The sequence below is a fragment of the Delphinus delphis genome, chromosome 9 (genome assembly GCF_949987515.2).
Source record: "Delphinus delphis chromosome 9, mDelDel1.2, whole genome shotgun sequence".
Classification (NCBI taxonomy): domain Eukaryota; kingdom Metazoa; phylum Chordata; class Mammalia; order Artiodactyla; family Delphinidae; genus Delphinus; species Delphinus delphis.
This window is the reverse complement of record NC_082691.1, coordinates 11,777,306-11,802,737: the sequence shown is the minus strand read 5'-3', so window position 1 is coordinate 11,802,737 and position 25,432 is coordinate 11,777,306. Positions and strand designations below refer to the sequence as shown.

General features: G+C 42.0%; 1 protein-coding gene across 1 annotated transcript in view; it reads left to right on the top strand.

The window, feature by feature from the left end:
• Positions 1 to 25,432, top strand: part of HECW1 (HECT, C2 and WW domain containing E3 ubiquitin protein ligase 1) — a 253,204-nt gene that overhangs the window by 115,905 nt on the left and 111,867 nt on the right. The window contains exons 6-8 of the mRNA XM_060019836.1: positions 15,129 to 15,271; positions 18,525 to 18,625; positions 20,259 to 21,542. Of these exons, the coding sequence (XP_059875819.1) occupies positions 15,129 to 15,271; positions 18,525 to 18,625; positions 20,259 to 21,542 (1,528 nt within the window). The remainder of the gene's footprint in view (positions 1 to 15,128; positions 15,272 to 18,524; positions 18,626 to 20,258; positions 21,543 to 25,432) is intronic.

The following is a 25,432-nucleotide window of genomic DNA, read 5'->3' as shown; positions in this document are numbered from 1 at the left end:
GAATGGAACACCAACTTAAAAACATAAGGCACGCTACTCCAGTGGTACTGCCTCTGGTTCCCAGGTGATGCCTGCCACTGAACCTAGGACTCAGAGAGACACACAGTTTGATGTCCATTGGCTAAAGTATTCTTTGTACTTGTCTGTTAGCATCATTTTGCAGTCTCTGAAGAAATAAGATGGAAGCGGAGGTTCTGAGAGCAGCAGTAAAACCAAGTGCCTCCTAATTTCTCATGGAGGTATAGAGTGAACTGGGTGAGGGGTTGGCTTAGGACGCCATCCATGGGGCCAGTGGTGTGCCGGAGGCGACTCATGTGGGCTCCCAGGAGCCACCACGCACATCTCTTCCCAGCTCCACATTTAGTGGAGTCAGCCAAGGTGTGAGTATTTACACCAAGAAAACTGGCAAACGCTGCAAATCAGAGCTGGGTAGTGCGTCTCTCATTGACTGAAATTTGTTAAGCTAAAGACCAGCACCAGAAGCGACATCCTGTTTTGGCTGATACCAAAAACCAAAGGTAGGGCTAGAGTCAGGGAGAACCAATCTAGTGCATTTCTGAGCATGCAGTCTTGAGAAAAATAGAAACCAAGCACAGATGAGCCAAAGAGGAGGATTTAGGAACCAGGAGAGACAAGGTTCAGGAACGATGGGGCAGGCAGGTGGGAGACGATCCAGGGAATTTCAGAGGTGGTATGCAGTTGCCCTTGGCATATCTACACAAACGGACCACATTTAAAGAATGAAAAAGAAATAGCCAATGGGGATTAAGTCATAGAAATGGCCAAATCCTTTGGACGCGCTTTCCTTACACAGCAGAAATTCCACTTCAGCAAGGCCCTTTTCTGACTATGATTCCATCCTTCTGGGGGGTCTATTAGTAGGTTCTCATCTTTTTCTCCATCAGGATTGTCTTGCAGGAAGTAATGGCTGTACCCAGTGGAAAATCTCGAGTTACATCAGGCTTTAATCTATTTAGCTTTCTCAGCTTTTCTCAGTGCTTTGGATAATTAGCCTAGAATAAAGTTAATAAAGAAATATGAACAAAAGCCAATATAAACAACAGCATTTTTAAGTTAAAAATATCAGGGAAAATCAGTAGAGTTCTTGTCATATTATCAATGACTTTAATTTGCAATTTCGTAATGACTGAATTTTTGTTTAGGTTATTGATTTCATATATTACAAAATTATTTTTATAGTAATACCATGATTAATTAGCTAATCTCATATTTTCTGAGATTTTGTTTATTTTTGTAAAAAGCTTACGGTAAGCATTTAGGCTGTATCCAACTTTGGCTGAAAGAACATTACATTTAAACGAGGCATTTAACGGATATGGGTATAACTTAGTATATTTGTGAGAGAAACATACAGACAGAAGAAATACAGTACAAGTCCAATGACTTACAGTGTAATTAAAAGGGAATATTGTGCAGCCCACAGATAATATGGAACAGTAGATCCATAATGATTAAGTTAGCAATAAGCTTTCAAACCCAGCTAAAATAACCAAGAGAATATTTGAGAAGCAGATATTTTATATGCCTGCCAAACTACACACTATAGATTGGTGGGTAGGTAGGTAGGTAGGTAGTTAGATAGATAGACAGACAGACAGATAATCTGCTTAATTGAGCTGCCTCAATTCAGTGACGTGATACGATAATCAGTTTTAATTTCTTCCAGTCACGGCATTCAGCCATGCTCAACTATCTCTTAAAGATGTCTTGGGCACATCCTGTAACTTGCTGATCACTTTTAGTTATAATCCAATCAAATCTAGTTTAAATCTCTTTTCCTCCCATCCATCACAGACCAGGATTGTGGTTTGAGGGTCTTCGAGTGGAAAGGAGACAAAGTCTTTTCTTTTTCCCCATCTCCCCACTCCAGCACCTTCAAGAGAAATGAAATCATAGTAGAAGTCTGGGGATCCCCTCACCTTTTCCTGCAGGGATAATGGCTCCATTATTGGAAGCTAGAATTGGGAAAAGGGGAGGCAGAGGTCTTCTTACTTAATAGGCTGCCTGATGCTGGAGGGAAGAGGAGGGGTTCTGGCCTCAACTGTTGGCCCATCTCTTTAGGTACGGGTCACTTAGTGACCTGACGTTTCCCATAGGAAATGTCAAATCTGAGGGCACACAGCATATCGCTTCTTGTTCCTGAAAATATACGAAATGCATACAATACAGCAAGAAAAAATATATTTAAATATAGGTGAGAAAAATGAAATCAGAGAAGTTTTTGAGTAAAAAGTAAGATGAAATAAAGTAAGTACATAAAATGAATGTCTCACATCTTACATACCCTCTGCAAGAACATAAGGAATGACCAAGGAGGAGGGGGCTACTGGTCTCAGAGGAGGGGTCACACAGGTAGCACTCAGCCTGGAAGATAAACTTCGGTGTTTTTCTTTAAAATGTTATTTTTGATTTGCAGCTATTTTATTTAGGACTTTTGCAACTGTGTTAAGATGTCTTTAGTTTTCTTACAATGTCCATGTACAGTTTGTGTCAATGATGTCATCCTCAGAAAATGATTTGTGTAGCTGTCTCTTTTTTTTATTTTCATTTTTTCTTAAACAGTTTATATAAGATAGAGATTCCAAGGAATTCTAAGGAGTTTTGGTAAAATTTACTTATAAAGTGATTTGGTAACAAGATGTTTGATTATCAGTTCAATTCCTAAAGGTTTATTGATTTATTCAGGTTTTCTATTTTCTCTTGAATCAACTTTAAAACTGTTTTTCTAGAAAGTATCCATTGTTTATGTTTTCTATTTTCATAAAGTTGTTCACAAAAATATATACAAAATACACACCAAAATGTGGAAGCTATATCTATATCGATAGATAAATGGTAGATTAGATAGATAGATAGATATTTACTTAACGATGGGATTACATTCCAATAAACCCATCATAAGTTGAAAATATCTAAGTACACACTGCTATATTTAAAATGGGTAACCAACAAAGAACTCTGCTCAATATTCTGTAACAACCTAATTGGTAAAAGAATTTGAAAAAGAATAGATACGTGTATATGTATAACTGAATCACTTTGTTGTACACTGGAAACTAACACATTATTAATCAACTATACTCCAATATTAAATAAAAAGGTTTTTTAAAAGAAAATAACATCATTTTAAAAAATGCATTTAATACCCTTAACCTACTGAACTTCATAGGTTAGCCTAGCCTATCTTAAATGTGCTCAGAACACTTACATTAGCCTACAGTTTGGCAAAATCATCTAACACAAAGCCTACTTTATACTAAATTGATGAATATCTCATGTAATTTGTTGAATACTGTATTAAAAGTAAAAACCAGAATGACTGTTTGGGTACAGAATGGTTGTAAGTGTATGGGTTGTTCACCCGTGTGGTCCAGTGGGAGCTGTGGCTGCCAGTGCCCAGCATCACGACAGAGTATCAAAGGTATGGTTTCTACTGAATGCATATCACTTTCACACCATTGTAAAGTCAAAAATTCTAAGTTGAACCATCGCAAGTCAAGGAATGTCTGTATATACCATGATTTTTTATATTGCTACTGTATCTCTTTTTCTTAATCTGATGTCTTGACTTCTAATTATAATTGTAACCTGTGTCTGAAAAAAGTCCTGAAAGTTTATGGATGGTAAACTCTCAAAGTCATTTTATATTTGAAAATGTCTTTATTTTTACTCCACTCTTTTTTTGTATGGTGATGTATTTTTTTTAAAGTGTGCAATAGCATTTTTAAAAATTGAAGTATAGGTGATTTGCAGTGTTGTGTTAGTTTCAGATGTACAGCAAAGTGATTCAGTTATACATACATACATATTTTTTTCAGATTCTTTTCCCTTATAGGTTATTAAAAAATGTTGAGTAGAGCTCCCTGTGCTACATAGTAGGGCCTTGTTGGTTACCTATTTTATATATAGTAGTGTGTATAGGTTAATCACAAACTCTTAATTTATCCCCCCTCACCTTTCTCCTTTGGTAACCATAAATTTGTTTTCTATATCTGTGGGTCTATTTCTGTTTTGTATATAAGTTCATTTGGATCAATTTTATTTTAGATTCCACATATAAGCGATATCATATGATATTTGTCTTTCCATATTTGGCTTACTTAACTTAGTAGGATAATCTCTAGGTCCATCCATGTTGCTGCAAATGGCATTATTTCCTTCTTTTCTATGCCTAAGTAATATTCTGTTGTATAAAATTACCACATCTTCTTTATCCATTCACCTATCAATGGACATTTAGGTTGCTTCCATGTCTCGGCTATTGTAAATAGTGCTGCTATGAACATTGGGCTGCATGTATCTTTTTGAATTATGGTTTTCTCTAGATATATGCCCAGGAGTGGGATTGCAGGATCATATGGTAGCTCTATTTATAGTTTTTTAAGGAACCTCCATACTATTCTCCATAGTGGTTGTACCAATTTACATTCCCACCAACAGGAGGGAGGGTTCCTTTTTCTCCACACCCTCTCCAGCATTTACTATTTGTAGACTTTTTGATGATGGCCATTCTGCCCAGTGTGAGGTGATAACTCAGTGTAGTTTTGGTTTGCATTTCTCTAATAATTAGCAATGTTGAGCATCTTTTCATGTGCTTTTTGGCCATCTGTATGTCTTCTTTGGAGAAATGTCTACTTAGATCTCCTGCCCATTTTTTAATGGGTTGTTTGTTTTTTTGCTTTTTGTTTTTTTGTCTTTTTTGATATTGAGCTGCATGAGCTGTCTGTATATTTTAGAGATTAATCCCTTGTTGGTCGCATCACTTGCAAATATTTTCTCCCATTCTGTGGGTTGTCTTTTTGTTTTGTTTATGGTTTCCTTTGCTTTTAAGTTTAGTTAGCTCCCATTTGTTTATTTTTGTTTTTATTTCCATTACTCTAGGAGGTGGATCCAATGTTTTGCCTATGTTTTCCCCTAAGAGTTTTATAGTATCTGGTCTTACATTTAGGTCTTTAATGCATTTTGAGTTTATTTTTGTGTGTGGTGTTAGAAAATGTTCTAATTTCATTCTTTTACATGTGGCTGTCCAGTTTTCCCAGCACCACTTATTGAAGAGGCTGTCTTTTCTTCATTGTATATTCTTGCCTCCTTTGTCATAAATTAATTGACCATATGTGCATGGGTTTATCTCTGGGCTTTCTATCCTGTTCCATTGATCTATAAGTCTGCCTTTGTGCCAGTATCATGCTGTTTTGATTACTGTAGCTTTATAGTATAGTCTGAAGTCAGGGAGCCTGATTCCTCCAGCTCCATTTTTCTTTCTCAAGGTTGCTTTGGCATTTGAGTTCTTTTGTGTTTCCATACAAATTTTAAGATTTTCTGTTCTAGATCTGAAAAAAAAAATTGCTATTGGTAATTTGACAGGGATTGCATTGAATCTGTAGATTGCCTTGGGTAGTAAAGTCATTTTGACGATATTGATTCTTCCAATCCAAGAACATGGTATATGTCTCCACCTGCTTGTTTTATCTTTGATTTCTTTCATCAGTGCCTTATAGAACAGGTCTTTTGCCTCCTTAGGTAGGTTTATTCCTATGTATTTTATTCTTTTTGATACAATGGTAAATGGGATTGTTTCCTTAATTTCTCTTTCTGGTCTTTCATTGTTAGTGTATGGAAATATGACAGATTTCTATGTATTAATTTTGAATTCTACAGCTTTACCAAATTCATTAATAAGCACTAGTAGTTTTCTGGTAGCATCTTTAGGATTTTCTACATATAGTGTCATGTCATCTGCAAACAGTGACAGTTTTACTTCTTCATTTGCAGTTTGGATTCCTTTTATTTCTTTTTCTTCTCTGATTCCTGTGGCTAGGACTTCCAAACCTATGTTGACTAAAAGTAGCAGTAGTGGACATCCTTGTCTTGTTCCTGATCTTAGGGTAAATGCTTTCAGCTTTTCACTGTTGAGTATGGTGTTAGCTGTGGGTTTGTCATGTATGGCCTTTATTATGTTGAGATATGTTCCCTCTATGCCCACCTTCTGGAGAGTTCTTGTCATAAATGGTGTTGAATTTTGTCAAAAGCTTTTTTTTGTATCTATTGAGATGATCATATGGTTTTTATTCTTCAATTTGTTAATGTGGTGTATCACACTGATTGATTTGTGGATATTGAAAAATCCTTATATCCCAGGGATAAATCCCAACTGACCATGGCGTATGATTCTTTTAATATATTGCTGGATTCAGTTTGCTGGTATTTTGTTGAGGATTTTTGTGTCTACGTTCATCAGTGATATTGGCCTGTAATTTTCTTTTTCTTTTGTTTTGTGGTATCTTTGGCTTTGGTATCAGGATGATGGCAGCCTCATAGAATGAGTTTGGGAATGCTCCTTCCTCTGCAATATTTTGGAATAGTTTCAGAAGGATAGGTGTTAACTCTTCTCTAAATGTTTGATAGAATTCACCTGTGAAGCCATCTGGTCTTGTACTTTTGTTTGTTGGGAGTTTTTTAATCACTGTTTTAATTTCAGTATTTTTGATTGGTCTGTTCATATTTTCTATTTCTATTAAAATCTAGTACTTAGATTTTCTGCCGGAACAATAACTAAAATGGCTTGGGCACTGAAGTTGCAATCTAGCATTCATAGAGAGTGCATCTTAGATTACACACAAGCTTGTCTTATATTCCACTTTTGCAGCATCAATATGTGACTTCTGGTGGAAATACCTCCAGGAGTAGCCAGTCACTGATTCCCTCTCTTGTCAATGTTCATTTCCATATTCAAATTACACATTTCTGTGTGCATCCTTATTAACCACAAGAAAATAAATAATGTGATAAAAACTATAGAGGAGATATGGAAGCAGAAGAAAAAACAGCTGTCTCTGTTGGTGGTTCCCAAAGTCAGAAAAGGCTTCACAGAAGAAATTTTATTTGAATGGGTGTTTAAAGGATGAGTAGGAGTTTGGCATGGCCAGGAAGTTGGGAAAGAACACCTTCTAGGAAAATAGTAAGTCTGTGAAAATGTGTGAAAGAAAATGAGGTTGCCAGGGAATGAGTATAATAAGTGAAGGGGGAAAGATTGGCAGGAACCAAACGCGTCATTGGGAAATCTGGATTTCATCCCGTGAGTGAGAAAAAAATCAGGGAAAGTTATTCTGCAAGAGAATGAAAGGACCAAATCTGTGTTTCAGAGACATAACTTTACTGGCCACTGTAAGAGAGAAGCTGAAGACTGGGAGACCAGTTAAGAAGTTATTCCATGGGCAGGGAATGACATTGGCCAGTGGCAGCAGAAGTGGGGAGGAGAGAACAGACTCTAGAGAGTTTAGATTCAATGACTGATTGGATATAGGCTCCTAAAGGTACAAAGAACATGCAGGGATGACCAAGGTATGCATTTGAGGAACTGTACAGTGAAGATGACAATTTACCCACAAAGCCTGTGCAGATGGTGCTTCTTCTCTGTTAGGGGTACTATAAAGTAGACACAGAAAGGTTGATTAAGTTGCTTATGATCACACAGCAAATTTTGGTCTTCTTGGTTTTCAATCTAGTAATCTAATCCTATTCCTTTTTTATAGGCATTGAAATGAATCATCTTCAGAAGCAAAAGACTTAGACATGTAGATGTGGTCCCCAACCTTTTTGACACCAGGGATTGGTTTCGTGGAACACAATTTTTCCATGGACCAGGGAGGGAGGGGCATGGTTTTGGGATGATTCAAGCGCATTACATTTATTGTGCACTTTATTTCTATTATTATTACATTGTAATATATAATGAAATAATTATACAACTCTCCATAATGCTGGCAGAAGGCGGAGCTCAGGCAGTAATGCGAGCGATGGGGAGCGGCTGTAAATACAGATGAAGCTTCACTCACTCCCCTGCCACTCACCTCCTACTGTGCAGCCCAGTTCCAAACAGGCCACAGACCGGTATTGCTATGTGGTCTGGGGGTTAGGGACGCCTGTGGTTAAGAATATGGATATAGATACAGGTATAGATAGAATACATGTAAGTAGTAAGTATAATACATACTTTTGTATTTGATGTATTTTATATATAGTATAAAAGTATATAACATTACATATTTACAAGCACACACTTGCAGACCTTGCTTCCCACTCTGCCAAGCCTAAATCTTGGCCTAATTTTGCCACAGCAGTGCCTGCAAATAAAATTAATAATATTCTTTTCTGTGGCTGAGTTTTCTCAGTGCCTGATACGGAGATGGTGGAGGCCCAGTCAAGACCAGTTCCCTTGTTCTTATGCATAAGAAGAAATGTAAACTTTCCATATACCACAGATTTGTAAGAGCAGCCTTTATTATTCAAAGCAGTTAGATTTTCTGCAGATACAAGGCTCACATCTCAACAGGATTCTGGCATGTCCTTCCTGGGGTAGAGTCAGGCTATGCACTGCTTGGAGGGGTAGGTCTCCTATGCCCAGAGTCCAAGAGCATCACCTCTTAATATAAAACCCTGTGACATTGCTAGTGAGAGAGAAAAACATTGCTCCTGACTCAATGATTGCTCTGCCAGTGAAGTTGTTTTCTATTGTTATCCTTGACTTTAGGCAGCACTATTTTTGAGTGTCATTTTTAAGCTCAATGAATAGTGCCACCTGAATCGAAAGTCACATACCATGCAAGGTTCTAAGGGAGAGTAGCTGCAGTTTGCATGCTCCGTTTACTTCCTTCCTGCTTTCCTTCTCCTTGGAGAACCTTTGCACAGGAAGCGCTAAGCCTAGTCCATTTAACTTTCATTAGTAATGAATAATGGTGTTGGCTGAATCGCACCAGGCAGCCTCTTGTGAATGGAGTTGGTGTTTTATTTTCCCCTTATGTCTGCAAGAGAAGAGAGGCAAAACTAGATGCCCCTCTAACTGCATATCATGACCTATTTCACACAACAGTTAGGACCACTCCTCCCCTACATCACCAGGCATCCAGTCTTGGCTTCGAGTTAGTATTCCTGCCTTACTCCTCAACATCCTCCTACCTCTTCGAATGTAACATGACCCAAAACAAGTCAACCATCCCTACCACTTTTCCCTTCTCAACCTTTCCCAACTTCCGTAAGTTTATGAGTGGACATAAGTGAATCAACTGCACTTCTGCTCTCTCAGACTGGGATCATCTTTTATCATACCTGCCCCTAAATGCCTGAGTGAAAATACTTTCCAAATCATGTTGAACATTTCTCTGAAACTTCCCACAACTATTTCTTCATGTTTGATTATAGTGTCCCCTCTCACACTGATGTCCTTATTGTTTTGGCTACATCAAGGCACTAATGGGTCCCATTAGTTACTCGGCTACAACTCGTCCTTTCTACCTGTGGCACCGTCTTCCCTTTCTACCCAAGACCAACCATTCTTCTGGATGATCACAGAGTCCACATGAATGACCTAATTTCCTTAACGTGCTCGATCCCATTGACCTGTACTTCCATTTATCACCGGCCATCCATTCCAATGCTTACACCTTCGATCATGTGAAAACATCACAGGCTTCCCAGCTGTCTCTTTACAACCTAATATCCTTCCATAACCAACCCCTATTTCCATCACTCTGTACCTTCATTGCTTTGGGACATTCAATCACTCATCCCCTCTCTTCTAGCTATTAATCCACATGCCCTCAATCTTGCAAATCCAGCCTTGGGAACTTGAGGTCTCTTCCTCTCCCACATGCCATGGCTCTCACTGACATTTAGCCAGTCCACAAATCTGCCACCCCTTTCCTCCTTCCCTGCCAGGCTTCCTCCTCACTTCTCCATTGTTTCAGCTGGTCTGTCTGCCTCCTGGCCTGACCATCTATGGACACCTCCTCAGCACTACTACAGTGACGTCTCTGAAATGCACATCTGAGTGTGTCATTTGCATAATTCAGTTCCACTGTTCCCAGATGCCTTTGGGATAAGTCTAGGCTCTGTCCAGGAAGCTGTTTGTGAGCTGGATCCTGCTTATCTATCCAGTTTCCTCTCATAAGTTGACCCCCTCTATGATCCAGACACAGTGAGGCACCCACATTTCCCAAAGGGACCCGTGCACTCTGTGAACTTCAGCCTTTTGCCAATAGTGTCCTCTCTCCCTGGAATGTTCCTCCCACACCTTCTTCATCCAGCTGATGCCTACTTAACTGTTATGACTTAGTTAAGGCATCACCTCCTCTGGGAAGTTGTCTCTACCTGTTCATTAGCCTTCTCCCCACCACCATCGCCACCCCTTCTCTGTACCTGTCCATCAGGCTGAGCCTCTGGGGACTCTTACCATGGAACTTGCTGTTTTGTCATTGTCTACCTGCAGCATAAGACTGCAAGCTCGTAGGGACGTGGCCATGTCACCAGCACCCAGCTCAGAGTCAGTGCTCAGGAGGTGTTTTTGAGTGAATAAGTAACCCTTCCCTTCTTCTGAGCCATTGGCTGCTTTATGACCAACATTCTCCTGATCTCTGCCTCACTTGCCCATTATGGAACTGCTGCCGTAATTTAACATAATTTCTAATTTAATATTTCTTTTGGTTCTCTACTTTGTTTTTATTTCAGTAAGTTCAGTTTACGGAAATTCTGTTTATAGAAGATCTACTCCGTGTCTTTTCTGAAGCAAGATAGAATATAATAAATAAATAAAGCATCTTATTTCTGTAAGTGGCCTATTGAGTAACAATGCAAACCAAAATAAATAGATACCCCCATATATTGCAACACTAGTCTGACATCTCTCTGGAAAATTGAAGAAGGTAGGCCTACATCGGTGGTTCTCAACAAGGGCAGTTTTGCCCCCAGGAGACGTTGAGCAATGATTGGAGTCATTTTTGGTTGTCACAACTAGAAGGGTATTACTGGCATCTATTGGATAGAGGCCCACTACCGTCTACTGCTATTAATCAGAATGCCAAGACCAAAAAACTAAATATTATTATTAATTATTATTATTAAAATAAATATTATTAAATTTAATAATATTATTAAATTTAATAATTTAATAATCCCAGCTTAGTACTACTAAGCTGGGATTTGAAGAATATGTTATGACTCACTGGGCTAAATATTCAGGCCACAGAGGAAGATTTAGATTTGATCTAAGAAATATTTTTATAACAATGAGATTATTCTATGTTAAAATGGATTATTACTGTGGGAACTGTGATTCTCCACTCTGGTTGCACTGTAATCTGGGAAGCTAGAAACACTACCAGTACCCAGCTCTACCCCCAAGGGAATCTAATTTAATTAGTCAAGGATGGGATTCAGTAATGGGTATTTTTGTTAAAGCTCCCCAGATGATTCTAATGGGAGCCAGGGCTAAGTACCAATGGCCCAAAGCAAAAGTAAGAGTCCCACAACCTGTGCTGAGACAAAACCAAAAGAAGGATTGATGCTGTAAGAATACTGTATGTGTCATTCCAGCTCATGCCCCAGCATTGGGCCTCATACAGCTTTCTTCCTGCCACTGTTGCCAATTATAAGAGGTCTGACAGTTGGTTCCTCAAGTGCAGCCAGGAAAGAGAATTCCGAATTTAATGTTCTGATGGAAAGGTGACTTATGGAACTTTACTCTCTGACCCTCAAGACACCAGGAGTTCCTTTATCTAGGATAGTTTCATGACTTACGCAGAGATAAGGAGACAGTGATTGATTGATTGGTCCAAGCATGGAGTACAGTTACCCTGAGATGCTCTCAAGCATCCTCAAGGAGGATGATGTGGGAAATGGCCAGACTTCCCATCCCTAAGGATCCAGGATTGGCTTTTTCATTTGCCACATTGGTTTCTTTCACAGATGAACTAGGATGCAAGGTGACAGAATTCCACAAAGAGCGGGGGCTTGGATCAATAATGCATCTTTTTTTTTTAATCCTGTGCAGATATAGGTCACAGATTTTTCTTTTGACCATTAACCAGGCCATTCCTCTGGATGGAAAGACAGAGTGGGCATTAGTAGTAGGAGAACTGTAGCTTTTGTCTGTGCACTAGGCATTTGGACCTGGTTTACGGATACTACAATCACTTTTACAGACTTACTGGTTGTTAAGGACCAGCTGAAATAAGGTCGTAGATTTGAAAGAAGTCCAATAATTAAAGAGTCAAAAGGAGAAGGAAATATTAGAGGATGGGGCAGGTAGAATCTGGATAGACCAGGAATGGAGAGGAAAAGATGCAGTTTAATCTTACACAACATGAACCTTCTTTTCCTAGTCTACAGTTGAAGATGCTGAGGTTCAGTGAGGTCATGCATGAGAAAGTCAAGAACTTAGATGTGCAGATCTAGGAAAAAAAGCCAAGTCCACCTCACTCCGCAAGTTCTTCAGGGGCTCAAAGTAAGAGCGAGGTCAGCAGCCAGACAAAATTCATCACCCTGGCCTCAGACCCACGGGTGCAAATAGCTTGCTCAGGAATAGGCAGACTTTTATATTTTTTGAGCTGCTCACTGGTTCTTAAAAGAACCTGACCTGTATAGCACAGGGAACTCTACTCAAGTTCTGTAGTACCCTATATGGGAAAAGAATCTGAAAGAGAATGTGTGTATATATATATATATATATATATATATATATATATATATATATATATATATATATATATATATATATATATATGTATGTATAACTGATTCATTTTGCTGTACATCTGAAACTAACACAACATTGTAAGTCAACTATACTCCAATAAAAATTTTTTTAAAAAAAGAAGAACCTGACCTAGCTGGAAGTTTACATGGACTCCAGTAACCATAGCATGGAAGTAAGGGCCTGGTGGGGAGGGGTTGATGCCAGCCATGAAGGGGTGGATTTGTGAAGAGAGGCTGAGAAGGAAGTCTTTGTGGAGGGAGGAAAAGAGCTCAGGATTTACCACCAAGTTTCAGAGAACGTCTTAGTAAGCTGACTTTCGTGTCCCATGCAGGCTGCTAGTGCCAGAAATACTCGTGTTTTACTAAAGGTGGTTACGTTTTTCATTATAAAAATAATACATGTTCATCACAGAAAGAAATGGATGGGGGACATAATCTTACTTGGTAAAGCAACTGCTGTTGAAATTTGTTGTAATTCTTTCCAGTCTTTTTTCTATTCATTTCATTCACATTATTGTGATCATGAGCTACCTGTTCCTTGCTCTTGTCACTTAGCATTGGAAAATAAGCATTTTCTATCTTATTGTCATTTAATGTGTTATAATTGTAATCGCATATTTAGGTACAATCATAATATAAATTATTGTAATTTAGAAAATTATAAACTATTCTGTTCAATGTGCCTAGCCTATGGTTGAGCTTTTAGGTTAGGAGATCCATTACAGTACACTTCAGAATGGAATTACTAGGCAGAAGAAATGGAAGTTTGGGACCCGAGATAGTTAGGGAGCCTGGATGCTCACAGGCCTCCTTCCCTAGGGGTGGCAGGATTGGCTGGGGTATGTGTCTAGTTGTGACGAAGACTTGGGTTTGAAAGTGAATACTTATTTGCAGGAGGAAAACCCTCCAGAGTTCTCTTTCCTGCTGTCACCGTGGCTGGCAGTGTTAGAGAGTGTGTCTGCTCCATCAGTCTGGCTCCCTGAGTGACTAATGAGCAGAGCCCTCTGCCGGCCCACAATGACAGTGTGAGCAAGGAAAAAACTTTGCTACCATAAGTCACTGAGATGTGGAATTGGGTGGTTACTGCAGCATACCCCAGCCCATACTGACTGGTATGGAGGGGATATTAACACTGGTATGCCTGACATATTTAACCTCTGAAATTAGAAATCAACTAAGGTGAAAAGAATGCTGTTAGGAATTCATCAGAATAAAAGAAAGTAGTTATATATTTTAGCTGTTTCACAACCTAACTTTTAATCAACTCCCCCCTCCCAGAGAGTCTGAGCTGGGCAATGAAAATATTTTCCTCTCTCTCCTTTTCTACACTTATTGATAGCCAAGCCAACTTCTGATGATAACAGTCTGCCTTTAATTGTCGTCGCCTTTATTTTCAAAGCCCTACAGTATGCTATTTTAAAAATGAACAGTTTACAACAGAAGGAAAAAGATCTGCTTTCTCTCCCCACCAACCCCACCATGAGCCCACATCCTCAAGTTCAGTTTGGATTGTACCCTCCAGGCATTTTCTCTGCAACTCAAAATACAAACGGAATCCCACTCTTCACATTTTTCTACATCTTGCCTCTTTTCACTTAATTTGTCAGGTATCATTTCATGTCAGAACATATTTATTTACCTATTTCTTTTGAATGGCAGCAGAGTTCTCTGTTTCAAAAATTTGCCATCCTTCATTTAGCCGGTTTCCTGTTGGTAGGCGTATTTTAAATCTTTCCAGCCTTTTGTAATTGTTCATAATGCTCTATTGAACATCCTTATAAAAGATGTGTATTTTGCACCCTTGTACAAGTTAATCCACAGGGGAAATTCCTAGAAGTAGAATTCTGAGTTGAAGGCAATTTGTAGTTTAAATACCAAAAAATATTACCAATTCCCGTCCCAAGGGTCCAATCAATTTGCATTTCCATCAATACAGTGTGAGAGTTCTTGTCCCTTCCCACTTTCCAGAAGGCGGTGTATGATCAAACTTTTAAAAATCTCTGCCATTATAATCATGAAAAAAAAAGGTATTGCATTGTTGATTTGAAGTGCATTTCCTTAACTATAGGTGAGTTTTGCTTGTTCTTTCTTTAAGTAGGTTGATACCTTCAGTCAAGTATGGTGAGGCCTGGGTAGCATTCTTTCCCTTTAAAGTGAGTTGATTTTATTATTTGAACCTCCAAGGATAACCTTATTTTTAGGGAATTCCCTGGCAGTCCAGTGGTTAGAACTCCGCACTTCCACTGCAGGGGGCACAGGTTCGATCCCTGGTCAGGGAACTAAGATCCTGCAAGCCAAGTGGCCAAAAAAAAAAAAAAAAAGAAAAGGACCTTACTTTTAAGCACTGAGAAGACATCTCATTGTGACCATTATTCATTTATTGAATAAACAGGGTTCGCAGCATTTCTAAAACCTTGAGAGAGATAGATAGAGATAGGTTGAGATAGATAGTTAGATAGATAGATAGAGATATTGCTGCTGGGGTGTTTGACAATGACATCATTCAAAGCAGATGGACTGGGGACTGACCAGCTCTCTCACCTTGCAATTAATTGATGCCACATGTTTTTTCATTGCAGCAATTCAGCTTTGTGTCCTTGCCCACTGATGTGCTGGAAATTGAGGTGAAGGACAAGTTTGCCAAGAGCCGCCCCATCATCAAGCGCTTCTTGGGGAAGCTGTCGATGCCCGTTCAGAGACTCCTGGAAAGACATGCCATAGGGTAAACCTTGACCAAGAGCTCAGTATCACTAGGCAACAGCCAGCAGGCCAGGCCCAAGGGAGGCAACAATACAGTCTCATAGAGACTTGAACTGAAAAGGTGGTGCTGTATTTCCTTGGCTTCTCCCATTAATTATGTTGTTGAGCTACAACATTTAATTAAACAGACCCTTCTCTTTCCCCTAGTTTGCGTACCACTGGTTACTTATGCAAGCGAGTAAAAATTCCTAAGACACTATAGTGAAAGAAGCCCTTAATGCAGCATTTTTTCTGTACAGATAGAAATTAAAATTTGTTTTACTACAAAGGATAACATTTCATTCATATGCCTGTCTTGTGTGTAGGATTTAATCATTTGTGACATTTCCATAACAAGATGAAATGCTGGGTTACTAGACCAGAGTGCCTTAGAAAACACTAGTATTTATAGAAAATGCTAGATAATATGTATGAAATTTTGAAAGCGTGAATCCTTATGGTGCAACCACAATTATGTTGCTTGCATCGTTCAGTTGTATATGAGAATATGTTTCTGTGTTTTGTATCTTCTACATTCGTGTCCATTCAGGTTCTCATTGAACTCTGTCCAGATAAAATCCTTGTACATAATATGTATTTCCATAGGTAATGGCAACTATGTTTGAAAACACTAACTCTCTGATCATAGATATGCCTCAGTGCAATACTTAGAATGATATCAAAGGAATGAGGAAAATTATGCAGAATTTCCAAGGGTCTTAATTTAAAGCTCTTTGGATTTTCAGAAGGACTTTGGAATCACTCACAGTTATCATAAGGACATGTAATCAGAACCTGATAGCGTGTGTGCAGCCGTGTGCATATAGACACGTGTTAATTCTCAAGCCAAAGGGAGTTGACATTTACGAAGCTACAGTCGTGTGTCACACAAGGTGTTTGCATTTTCCACTCAAACAAACAAGCAAAAATATACCTAAAGAACATAAAGCTGTCTGTGGCACATAGAGACTAAATGATTCCAAACTGTTCATTTTTAAAATAGCAAACTGTAGGCCTTTTAAAATAAAGGCAGGGCTTCCCTGGTGGCGCAGTGGTTGAGAGTCCGCCTGCTGATGCAGGGGACGTGGGTGCATGCCCCGGTCCGGGAAGATCCCACATTCCGCGGAGTGGCTGGGCCCGCGAGCCATGGCCGCTGAGCCTGCGCGTCCGGAGCCTGTGCTCCACAACGGGAGAGACCACAACAGTGAGAGGCCCGCGTACCGTAAAAATAAAAAAAAAATAATAAAATAAAGGCAGCTCATGGGACTTCCCGGGCAGTCCAGTGGTTAGGACTCCGCGCTTCCACTGTAGAGGGCGTGGGTTCCATCCCTGGTCGGGGAACTAAGACCCCCCCATGCCATGCTGTGCGGCCAAAAAAAAAAAAAATTTTAAAATAAAGCTCAGAAATCTCCCTCAATCCCTTGGCCTGTAACATCGCAGCCCGCAGCTCTCTGCCTGGCTGTCTGCCTCCCTCAAGTCCTCTACCCATGCCTGCCTCAGCCTCACATTGGAAATATCACCGCTGCCTTGAGCCCTTTATGTAGTGGTCCTGCCTCATGCCCCCGGCTGGATGTAAGCTATCTAAAGGCAGCGGTATGCACTACCTGCTGTGTATCACCGGAAGCACTTTTGACTTGGGAGAGGCTCAAAAAATATTTGTTGATAAAGTGAGTGGAAAGCAAAGGAAAGGAAAACGTGGAAAACAAATGCAAAGCGTGATCGATTTAATTTTTGTCTCACTGTCTGATGGTCTTTAGGCCTCCTCTGATTCCGGCGAGGTTTGGGGTTCAGGATCTCTTATGGTCCTAGTAGACCTACCTCATAATATTGACCAAGGCCCAGGTCAATATTGTAGCTCATTCTATTTTCCCTGCATATAATGCTTTATTCAGTGGGCTTCCTAGAAACTCCAGGCATGAAACCAGGGCTTCCCAAATAGAAATACGAAGTCAGTGGATCACTGGGATATGTGTTGTTTCATAATGCTGGTGCTTTCTAGGAAGAAACATTAAAACACTACCAGCCAGTGACTTATCTTTTTATTTGAATGTCACAAATGAATAAATGGAGTGAATACAGAATTATCTAAGTAACAACTGGTTTGGGAATATGTCTTTGTTATTATTGGATAGAGTGGATTTGTTCATTTCTGAATATCCCAAGGTAATCACTCTTCCTGTTTAGGCGAAGGTAGGGGACCATGTGCTCTGCTGAAGCTGCATTGTTGATAAAACTATAATAGCAAAGTTTCAGGTTGATTTCTCCCTGGATAATTGTCTTCCTAGTAATTAAAAATTGCCTTGAGTCGGAAGAGGGAATGGTGCCAGAGTCCAGGGTGGAGTTTCAGAGTCTCTCTGTGGGACCCTGGAGTTGGTGTAATCAGAGGTCATGGGCCAGTGGACCCAGCCCACAAGTCTTGCTTTGCTCCGTTCTGCAGCAGGTCCCTTTCTGAACCGCTCCACAGGGTCCCTGGTAACCAGGACAGCATCCTTCCATAGATGTTAGATATAGATAGATAGATAGATAGATAGATAGATAGATAGATAGATAGATATCGCAAGGCACACATCTGCTGCTGGCAGTGTCTATTATTAAGGGCATATTTGGAAAATATCACCCTGCACAGGAAAAGCAGCAAAGGATATCCATATCTTTTCTTTTTTTCTCTAGAACACAGGTTGGCAAACTTTCTATAAGGAGCCAGATAGTAAATGTTTCAGGCTGTATAAGCCATATGGTTTCTGTCCCAGATATTCAGCTCTGCCACTGTAGCATGAAGTCAGCCCAGACAAGAAGTAAACTTAATAATAAGCAAGGTTGCATTCTAATAAAACTTTTATTTATGGAAACTGAAATTTGAATTTCGTATCATTTTCACATGTCACAAAATACTACTCTTCCTTTGCTTTTTTTCCAACTATTTAAAAATGTAAAAAGCTCATGGCCTTATGGAAACAAGTGATGGGCCAGATTTGGCCCGTGGGCTGTAGTTTCCTGATCCCTGCTTAGGAGTATTCGATAAGGATTTTCTTGAAGGTTTTCATCGCTGTTGAGCAGATGTACTTTCCCATCGTTCCCTTAGGACCATCTCATAGGTACCCGAGCAGATCACCACCTCCTAATCGCAGGGCCTCCCTGGGCTGGGCTCCTTTGCCCACTGACACAGAAAGCACACTGCGTGGTCTTTAGGAGGACAGGTATTGACCAGATCTGTGACGGTGTTTGTTTCCTTCTAGGGACAGGGTGGTCAGCTACACACTTGGCCGCAGGCTTCCAACAGATCATGTGAGTGGACAGCTGCAATTCCGATTTGAGATCACTTCCTCCATCCACCCAGGTATTTTCAGCATGTACTTTCATGTGTTGTCCTAGCCGAGTGTCATAGCGTGGTTCCTTTCCCCAAAATACAATAACCATTGTTCTCTCCAGACATGTCCTAGGTTTTATGGTTCTCTATCCATCTTCTCCATGTGAGGCCTAGAAGCCAGTGATCTGTTCTGGAAGCCAGGTTGCTGTCCCCCTTTTTATGTTTTTTATTTTTATTTTTTGGCCACATCACATGGCTCGTGGGATCTTAGTTCCCCGACCAGGGATCAAACCCGGGCCCCCTGCAGTGGAAGCACAGAGTCCTAACCAGTGGACCACCAGGGAAGTCTCTGTTGTCCCCTGGATTGAGAGGCTCCTCTTCATTCGGTGATCCAAAGGTAGAGGGTTAGGCACTCGAGTGGGAATTGAAAAGAGGCCAACGTGGGTATGGAGCCATGTCTAATTTATCATTTTACTCCCAGCATCCACACAGGACTTGCTCAACAGGTATTGAATCATTACATACATGAGTGAGTGAATGAATGTGATACACGTCATAGTGTTGAACTGTGATTACCCAGTGGATTTTTACAATATCGCAGGAAAAATGGAAACTATAAGTTGGACAGAAAACTTGAGAATCATCCCATGTTCAGTTTTTCAGGCCAAAACATATCTCCAAATAAGAATGATGAGATGCCTCTTAATTCCCCTCTTGCTTTTCTCCTACAAGCCCCCTCGTAAGTGTAGATCACACTGAGAATTGTCTGGTCCTCCTGGGCCACATATACAGGTTGCCATTAAAGCTAATATAGCTTCTGAGAATTCAGGGTCTGAAGTTTATCACTGCCCGCTCATCAAATAAAAGTTGCACTTTTCTATGCCCAATATACAAAGCAGATTGTAAGAAAACACTTGACTGTTTCGTCCTTTCAAATCCAGCATTTTCTACATTCTGAGAATAAAACTGACTCTTCCTTCAGTAAGGACAGCTTTACAGTGCACCAGAGAGATTGCTTTTCTTCGATGAGTGAATAGCACTAGGGCTTGAAATGGGAATTCCTATCTGGCAGGGATGCAATAGAGCAACTGGGGGAAGGTAGAGGTAAACCATGCTTGCTACTCCTTGAATGGGTGCTCGGTATGGAGACCTGGTTTATCTTCCACTGCAGTACCTCCATATGTTGGAAACCTTCCAGTCTGAGCCACTGAATGACTGTGGTTGCTCCCATCATTGGCCTTTCCTTCTCTCTGGTCACCTAAGAACCCCGTTCTGCCACCCTGGGGGACCCAGCCATAGTAAACACTCTGAACCAATATAATTAGTCCTGCCTGGAGCCAGCAAGGAACTATAAACCGTGCCCCCCATCTCTGAGGTCTAACATGTAGCAAACATTTATGTGCCTAGAACTGGGGTAATGCTAGGCTTTGGGCATTTTAACCAAAACATGAAGTTCCTTGAAACAGAATTCTCAAATATATCATGACTGCAAGTAGTCCTTAACATAAGGAGAACTCATTCTTGGAGTATTTTTAGCAGAGCTTTGGCCAATGGGAAGCCCTCATCAACCCCTACATCCAATATCCTAAGGCAGAAATCCCTAGGATGGCTCAGTCCCCCGGAGCAGGCTAACACTACAGTGACATTTTCTTCTTGTCTGCAGATGATGAGGAGATTTCCCTGAGTACCGAACCTGAGTCTGCAGAAATTCAGGACAGCCCCATGAATAACCTGGTGGCAAGCAGCCGTGGGGAGCCCCCTTGCACTAATGCACCAGAGCCCTCGGGGACCCCAGGGCCAGAGCAGCTGAGCCAGGGCAGCGCGGTGGGCCCTGCAGGGGACGAGAGCCTGGAGCTTGCCAATCCGGTTGAGGCCGCCGCAGGTACCACGGAGGCAGGAGATGATGGCACGGTCTGTGTGAGGCCTGAGGCGGCTGGGGAGCTTCTGGCCCCCTGGCCAGAGGACACGGAGCCCGCCCTGAGCGCGGAAGAACTGGCCGAGCGGCTGGACCTGGGCGGGGAGGCGGCCCTGCCCGGGCTGCTGGAGGACGGTCGAGCCCCGGGCAGCCCCGGGGAGCCAGTGGCCCAGGAGGCGGCGACAGAGAGCCGGGCTGGCGGGCAGGAGGAGGACAGGCTGCAGCTGCGGGCTTCGGTGAAGAGGAAAAGCAGGCCGTGCTCCCTGCCTGTGTCCGAGCTGGAGACGGTGATCGCGTCCGCCTGTGGGGAGCCCGAGACGCCTCGGACCCACTACATCCGCCTCCACACGCTGCTGCACAGCCTGCCCTCCGCGCAGGGCGGCAGCGCAGACGACGATGGCGCGGAGGAGGAGGCCACCCTCAAGGATGCCTCGGAGAAGGAGGCGCTCAGCGAGGTGGACACGGTCGCCGCCGAGCCGCCTCCCCCGGAAGAGGATGGAGAGGCCCCCGAGGGGGCCACTCCAGGCACAGCGCCCCCGGGCCACTCGGGCTTGGCCAACGGCTCTGTCCCAGGTGGCGACACGCTCCCCAGCACGGGGAGCGAGAGCGACTCCAGCCCGCGGCAGGGCGGGGACCACAGCTGCGAGGGCTGCGACGCATCCTGCTGCAGCCCCTCGTGCTACAGCACGTCGTGCTACAGCAGCTCGTGCTACAGCAGCTCCTGCTACAGCGCCTCCTGCTACAGCCCCTCCTGCTACAACGGCAGCAGGTTCGCCAGCCACACCCGCTTCTCCTCCGTGGACAGCGCCAAGATCTCCGAGAGCACCGTCTTCTCCTCCCAGGATGACGACGAGGAGGAGGAGAACAGCGCCTTCGAGTCGGTGCCCGACTCGGTGCAGAGCCCGGAGCTGGAGCCGGAGTCGGCGAAAGGCGCGGGGTGGCAAGACGAGTCGGCTGCCGCCACCGGGAGCGTGGCCAGAACAGTGGAAGGTCTGGAGTCCCCCGTGGCAGGGCCGAGCAGTCGGAGAGAAGGTTAGACCTCACACCCAATCAGAGAGAAAATAGGACCACCAGGGGGACGCAGGTCTCGCCAACATGGTTTCAAAACAAGAGGGAGAGGGTCAGTCCCAAATGAGGTTGCTGCAGCAGCTGTGCGTGCCTGTCCTGTACGTACATGTGTGCATGTGTATACGTGTATGTCAGTATTCCAGACTGTGGGTAGCTGACACCCCGCCACTGCCCAGATACACACCAAGAATTACAGCTAGTTGGATGTGAGCGTATACTTGTATGTGTGCTTCTCGGTTTTAACTAATCACTGGTTATAGGGTACATGTTACCCTCTAGTCTTGACAACAACCAGAGCATCGAGGTTAGTATCAAATGATATAAGCAGGAAATGATCATCAACATTAGGTGGATAATGTGTCAGCATCTGCTGATCCCCAAAACTTATTGAAGATTAGCAGTAAGTTAATATAACTGGAGGAACATTGAGATTACCTGTTTTAGAGTTTAGCTAACCTGTGTGCAAATGGATACGTATAGCCTACATGTATTTGTCATGATTTCTGTCTCCTCGATTCTGTTATTGTTGTTGGTTTTGTTTTGTGTTGTTTTGGGGGTCCGGGGGCTATTTTTTCTAATGGAAGGGAAGAATAACATGAATGTGTAAATCGCTTTGTCTCAAGTAAGATCCTAATCCAGTAGGTACCCCCTTTAGTTTCAAAATGTATTCTGTGTCTTAACCAAAGACCTTCCTTCTTAGTCATGCCTGTGGAATCATATATAAATTTAATTTGCATTTCCTTATCCAGAATTGGGAACCACCTTCCAATCAAGTGACAGTGACATCAAGGGAAATCGTTTAAAAGTCACATAATAATAGGAAATAATTCAGTTGTTTTAAAAGAGAAAGATATAGATTCTGCTATTTTGCTGTTCTCATTTGTTTAAATTAGCCTCCAAACAAAATGCGTTGGTCTTGTCTCTAGACAGCTAGCTAGCTCATCAAGGGCCAGAGTTATAGCATCTGTATGTTTGAATTCTCAGCCCCTAAACAAATGCCTGGCACCTACAGATTTTTTACAGGAACTAACGCGAGCTAAAAAGAAATAATTTTAAGTACTTAACAATGCCCAATTCTACATTTTAGAGAAAGAAGGGGTGAGGGAAAGTGGCACATAGGATAAGGAGAAGCCCAAGGAAATTGGTAATAAAGAGACACAGGGAGGAAAACCATAGTGACATACAATATGGAAAGGCACCCGTGAGTGTGAGAATGGCGTGGACAATTCCTTTCTTTAACAAGGTGGTTTTGAGTCCCTTCTTCGTTCTGAGCCAGATGCTTTGTGCTGGGCACAGGAAGATGGTTCAGCAGTAGATCTGTGTGGAAGGAACTCAATAATTACAATAGAATTGCAAATAAGTATATTACAAGGAGTTTGGGGGATACACCCCTACAACAGCATAACTCGGAGCTGCCAGCGATGTTTAGACCAAAGTTCAGCAAATTTTTTCTGTAAAGGGCCAGATAGTAAAACTTTTAGGCTTTGTAGGTCAAGAGGCAAAATCAAAAAACTCTTCTCACCTAAGGGGTATTCTTAAAAACAGTTTTACCTTCAAAAGTGTAATAACCGTTCTTAGCCCAGAGCCATACAAAAACAAGGCTGGATTCGGAGTTTGTCAACCCGTTGTAGCCAATGGGTATACTTTGACCACCATGTTGGGAGACAGTCCACACATGGGTAATTGAAAATTGACTCAGTATACATTGATATAAAAGCATGTTTAACAACAACATAAAAAAGACACTGCCCACGCCTTTGAGGGCCTAACAGTCCAGGAGGGGGAAGCCATCCCCTTAACTGAAAGGACAGGAAAGTGTTTCAGGGCCATAGTGGAAGTCTGTGTTTGTAAAGAAATTTCTCGCTTCCTGAATTTTTTGCAGATTGTAAACTCGGAAAAAGTTAAGAAGCACCTACATGCTTCACTGTGGTGGTTACCAAGGGCAACATGAGGATTCCTGGGAAGGACTGTTGATCTCATGAAAGCTGTGCATACCTTGGCATGTGACATTCTCCAGCCAGTTCTTCTCTCCCTTGGTAGTGCATCCCCGGGGCTAATGGGATCGGCGTGGCAGATCTGTCCCCTACTGACCACCATGTTTCCAAGAGCACCTGCTCAAAGAAAGCACATAGGCCTGGTTATATGCATGTGTGCTCTCTTCTCCCTTAAGAGTCTCTGCTGCCCCCTCACCGTGACTTTGAAGATTGCAAATTCTTGCCCAAGGTTAGCCAAGGTAGATGTACTATATACATGCCCACGCAGACGAGTCTGTAGCAGCTTGTGGAGGATGTCTTCTTTATCTACTTTTTGCTGCTTTTCCTTCCATAAAAACCTTTTTTTTTCAATCTCAACATAAAATGGTTTTTTAAAACCTGCCGATCAAATGAAAAAAGTAACGTAATATGATTATGAGCTCAGCCCTGCCATCAGGCTCCCCTGGGTTTATATTCAGTCCCCCCCACTTCCCAGCCATGACACCTTAGCCAAGTTACCTAACTGCTCCAAGCCTCACGTGTAAAATGGGCGCAAATGTAGAACGTACCCTGAGGGGTTATCGGAAAGATTCAATGAGATGATTCGTATGATGCGCCCAGCCCCTCACTGAGTGAGGATTCCTCCAGGTAGATGAGCAGCGAGACTCCCTTTTAAATTAGAATAAGTTTCCTTCTCAGAAGGTCTAGCGGGTCTGACACTTGCTTTGTGTTTGAGGCGAAGGGGATGGTGTGGAGCCGCGGCCGCTGGCAGAACAGGATTGCTCGCTTCCTCTGTGCGCTCCATTCAGTCACATCATTGCGTTTGCTTGGGGTTCACAGGCAGGTGGGGTCAGCTCCATTAACTCCAGCAAGCAACAATATTATGTTTCCACTAGCTTGGAGGAGTAATTAACCTGATTGGTTGAATTAATTATGATGAGGTAAGTTTGTTGTGGTTGTTTTTTGTTAAGAAACTAAATTAAAAATGCAGCAGCTGGTGACATAACAACTGTACCATTGTTTTTTTAGTTTCTGACACTAAACATATATAAAGACAAACATGAGTGTGGTATCCACTAAATTCAGAGCCCAGCTTTGAAACAGGAGTCTGTTTGCAAGGAGCTATGTGCTGGCAGGAAGGGCACCTTCCTTGACTGCCCTTAGTCTCCAGGGACCCCAAGAATTTCAGTCACACACCAGAGTTTGCACAAGAAATAATGTTACATATTTAATATTTAAAAGGACCCTTTGTTCCGGAATACATCCCTGTTTTTGTTTTCCAGTTAGCTCTAGGAATTAAATGGCTAAATTAAATCCACCTAACTTCCTTCCTAGCTAATTTCTTTATGTTTTAAATCCGTTCTGTGGATCTAGAGTGAGAAGAAATAAACATCCTTTCCATGTGTGGACATTCTGGGGAGTATTTTTGAAATTTGAGATCCCACGAAGATCTTAACCACTGTTTTTCACAGTTTCTCTCTTTTTGGCCCGAGGAATAATGGAACACTTGGTATTTGCATGAGCCGTGGAGGGCAGAGGAAGGAAAAGGCCTGACCTTTGTCCTCTGGCCAACAGGGGCTACTGTGAGAAATCCAAGGCGGTGTTAGTGGGGGGTTACCAGTCTGAGAGCTGTCTCGTGGCCTGGGCCCTTCTAGCTCCCCAGAGATCAAGAGCAATTGCCTCTGATTATGTGACCCAAACAGCTGGTGCTGTAGGCCTTCCATGCACATGGCCAGAGGACATCATGAAATAGGAGCTGCATTGTACAACATCGTTCAGTTCATCATAAGGCTGCCTGAGAGTACTATTAGCTGTGTCTGTTATAACTGAGGGTGCGCATTCTGTGAATATGTTTATTTCTAAAATTTCTCCATGTCTGTC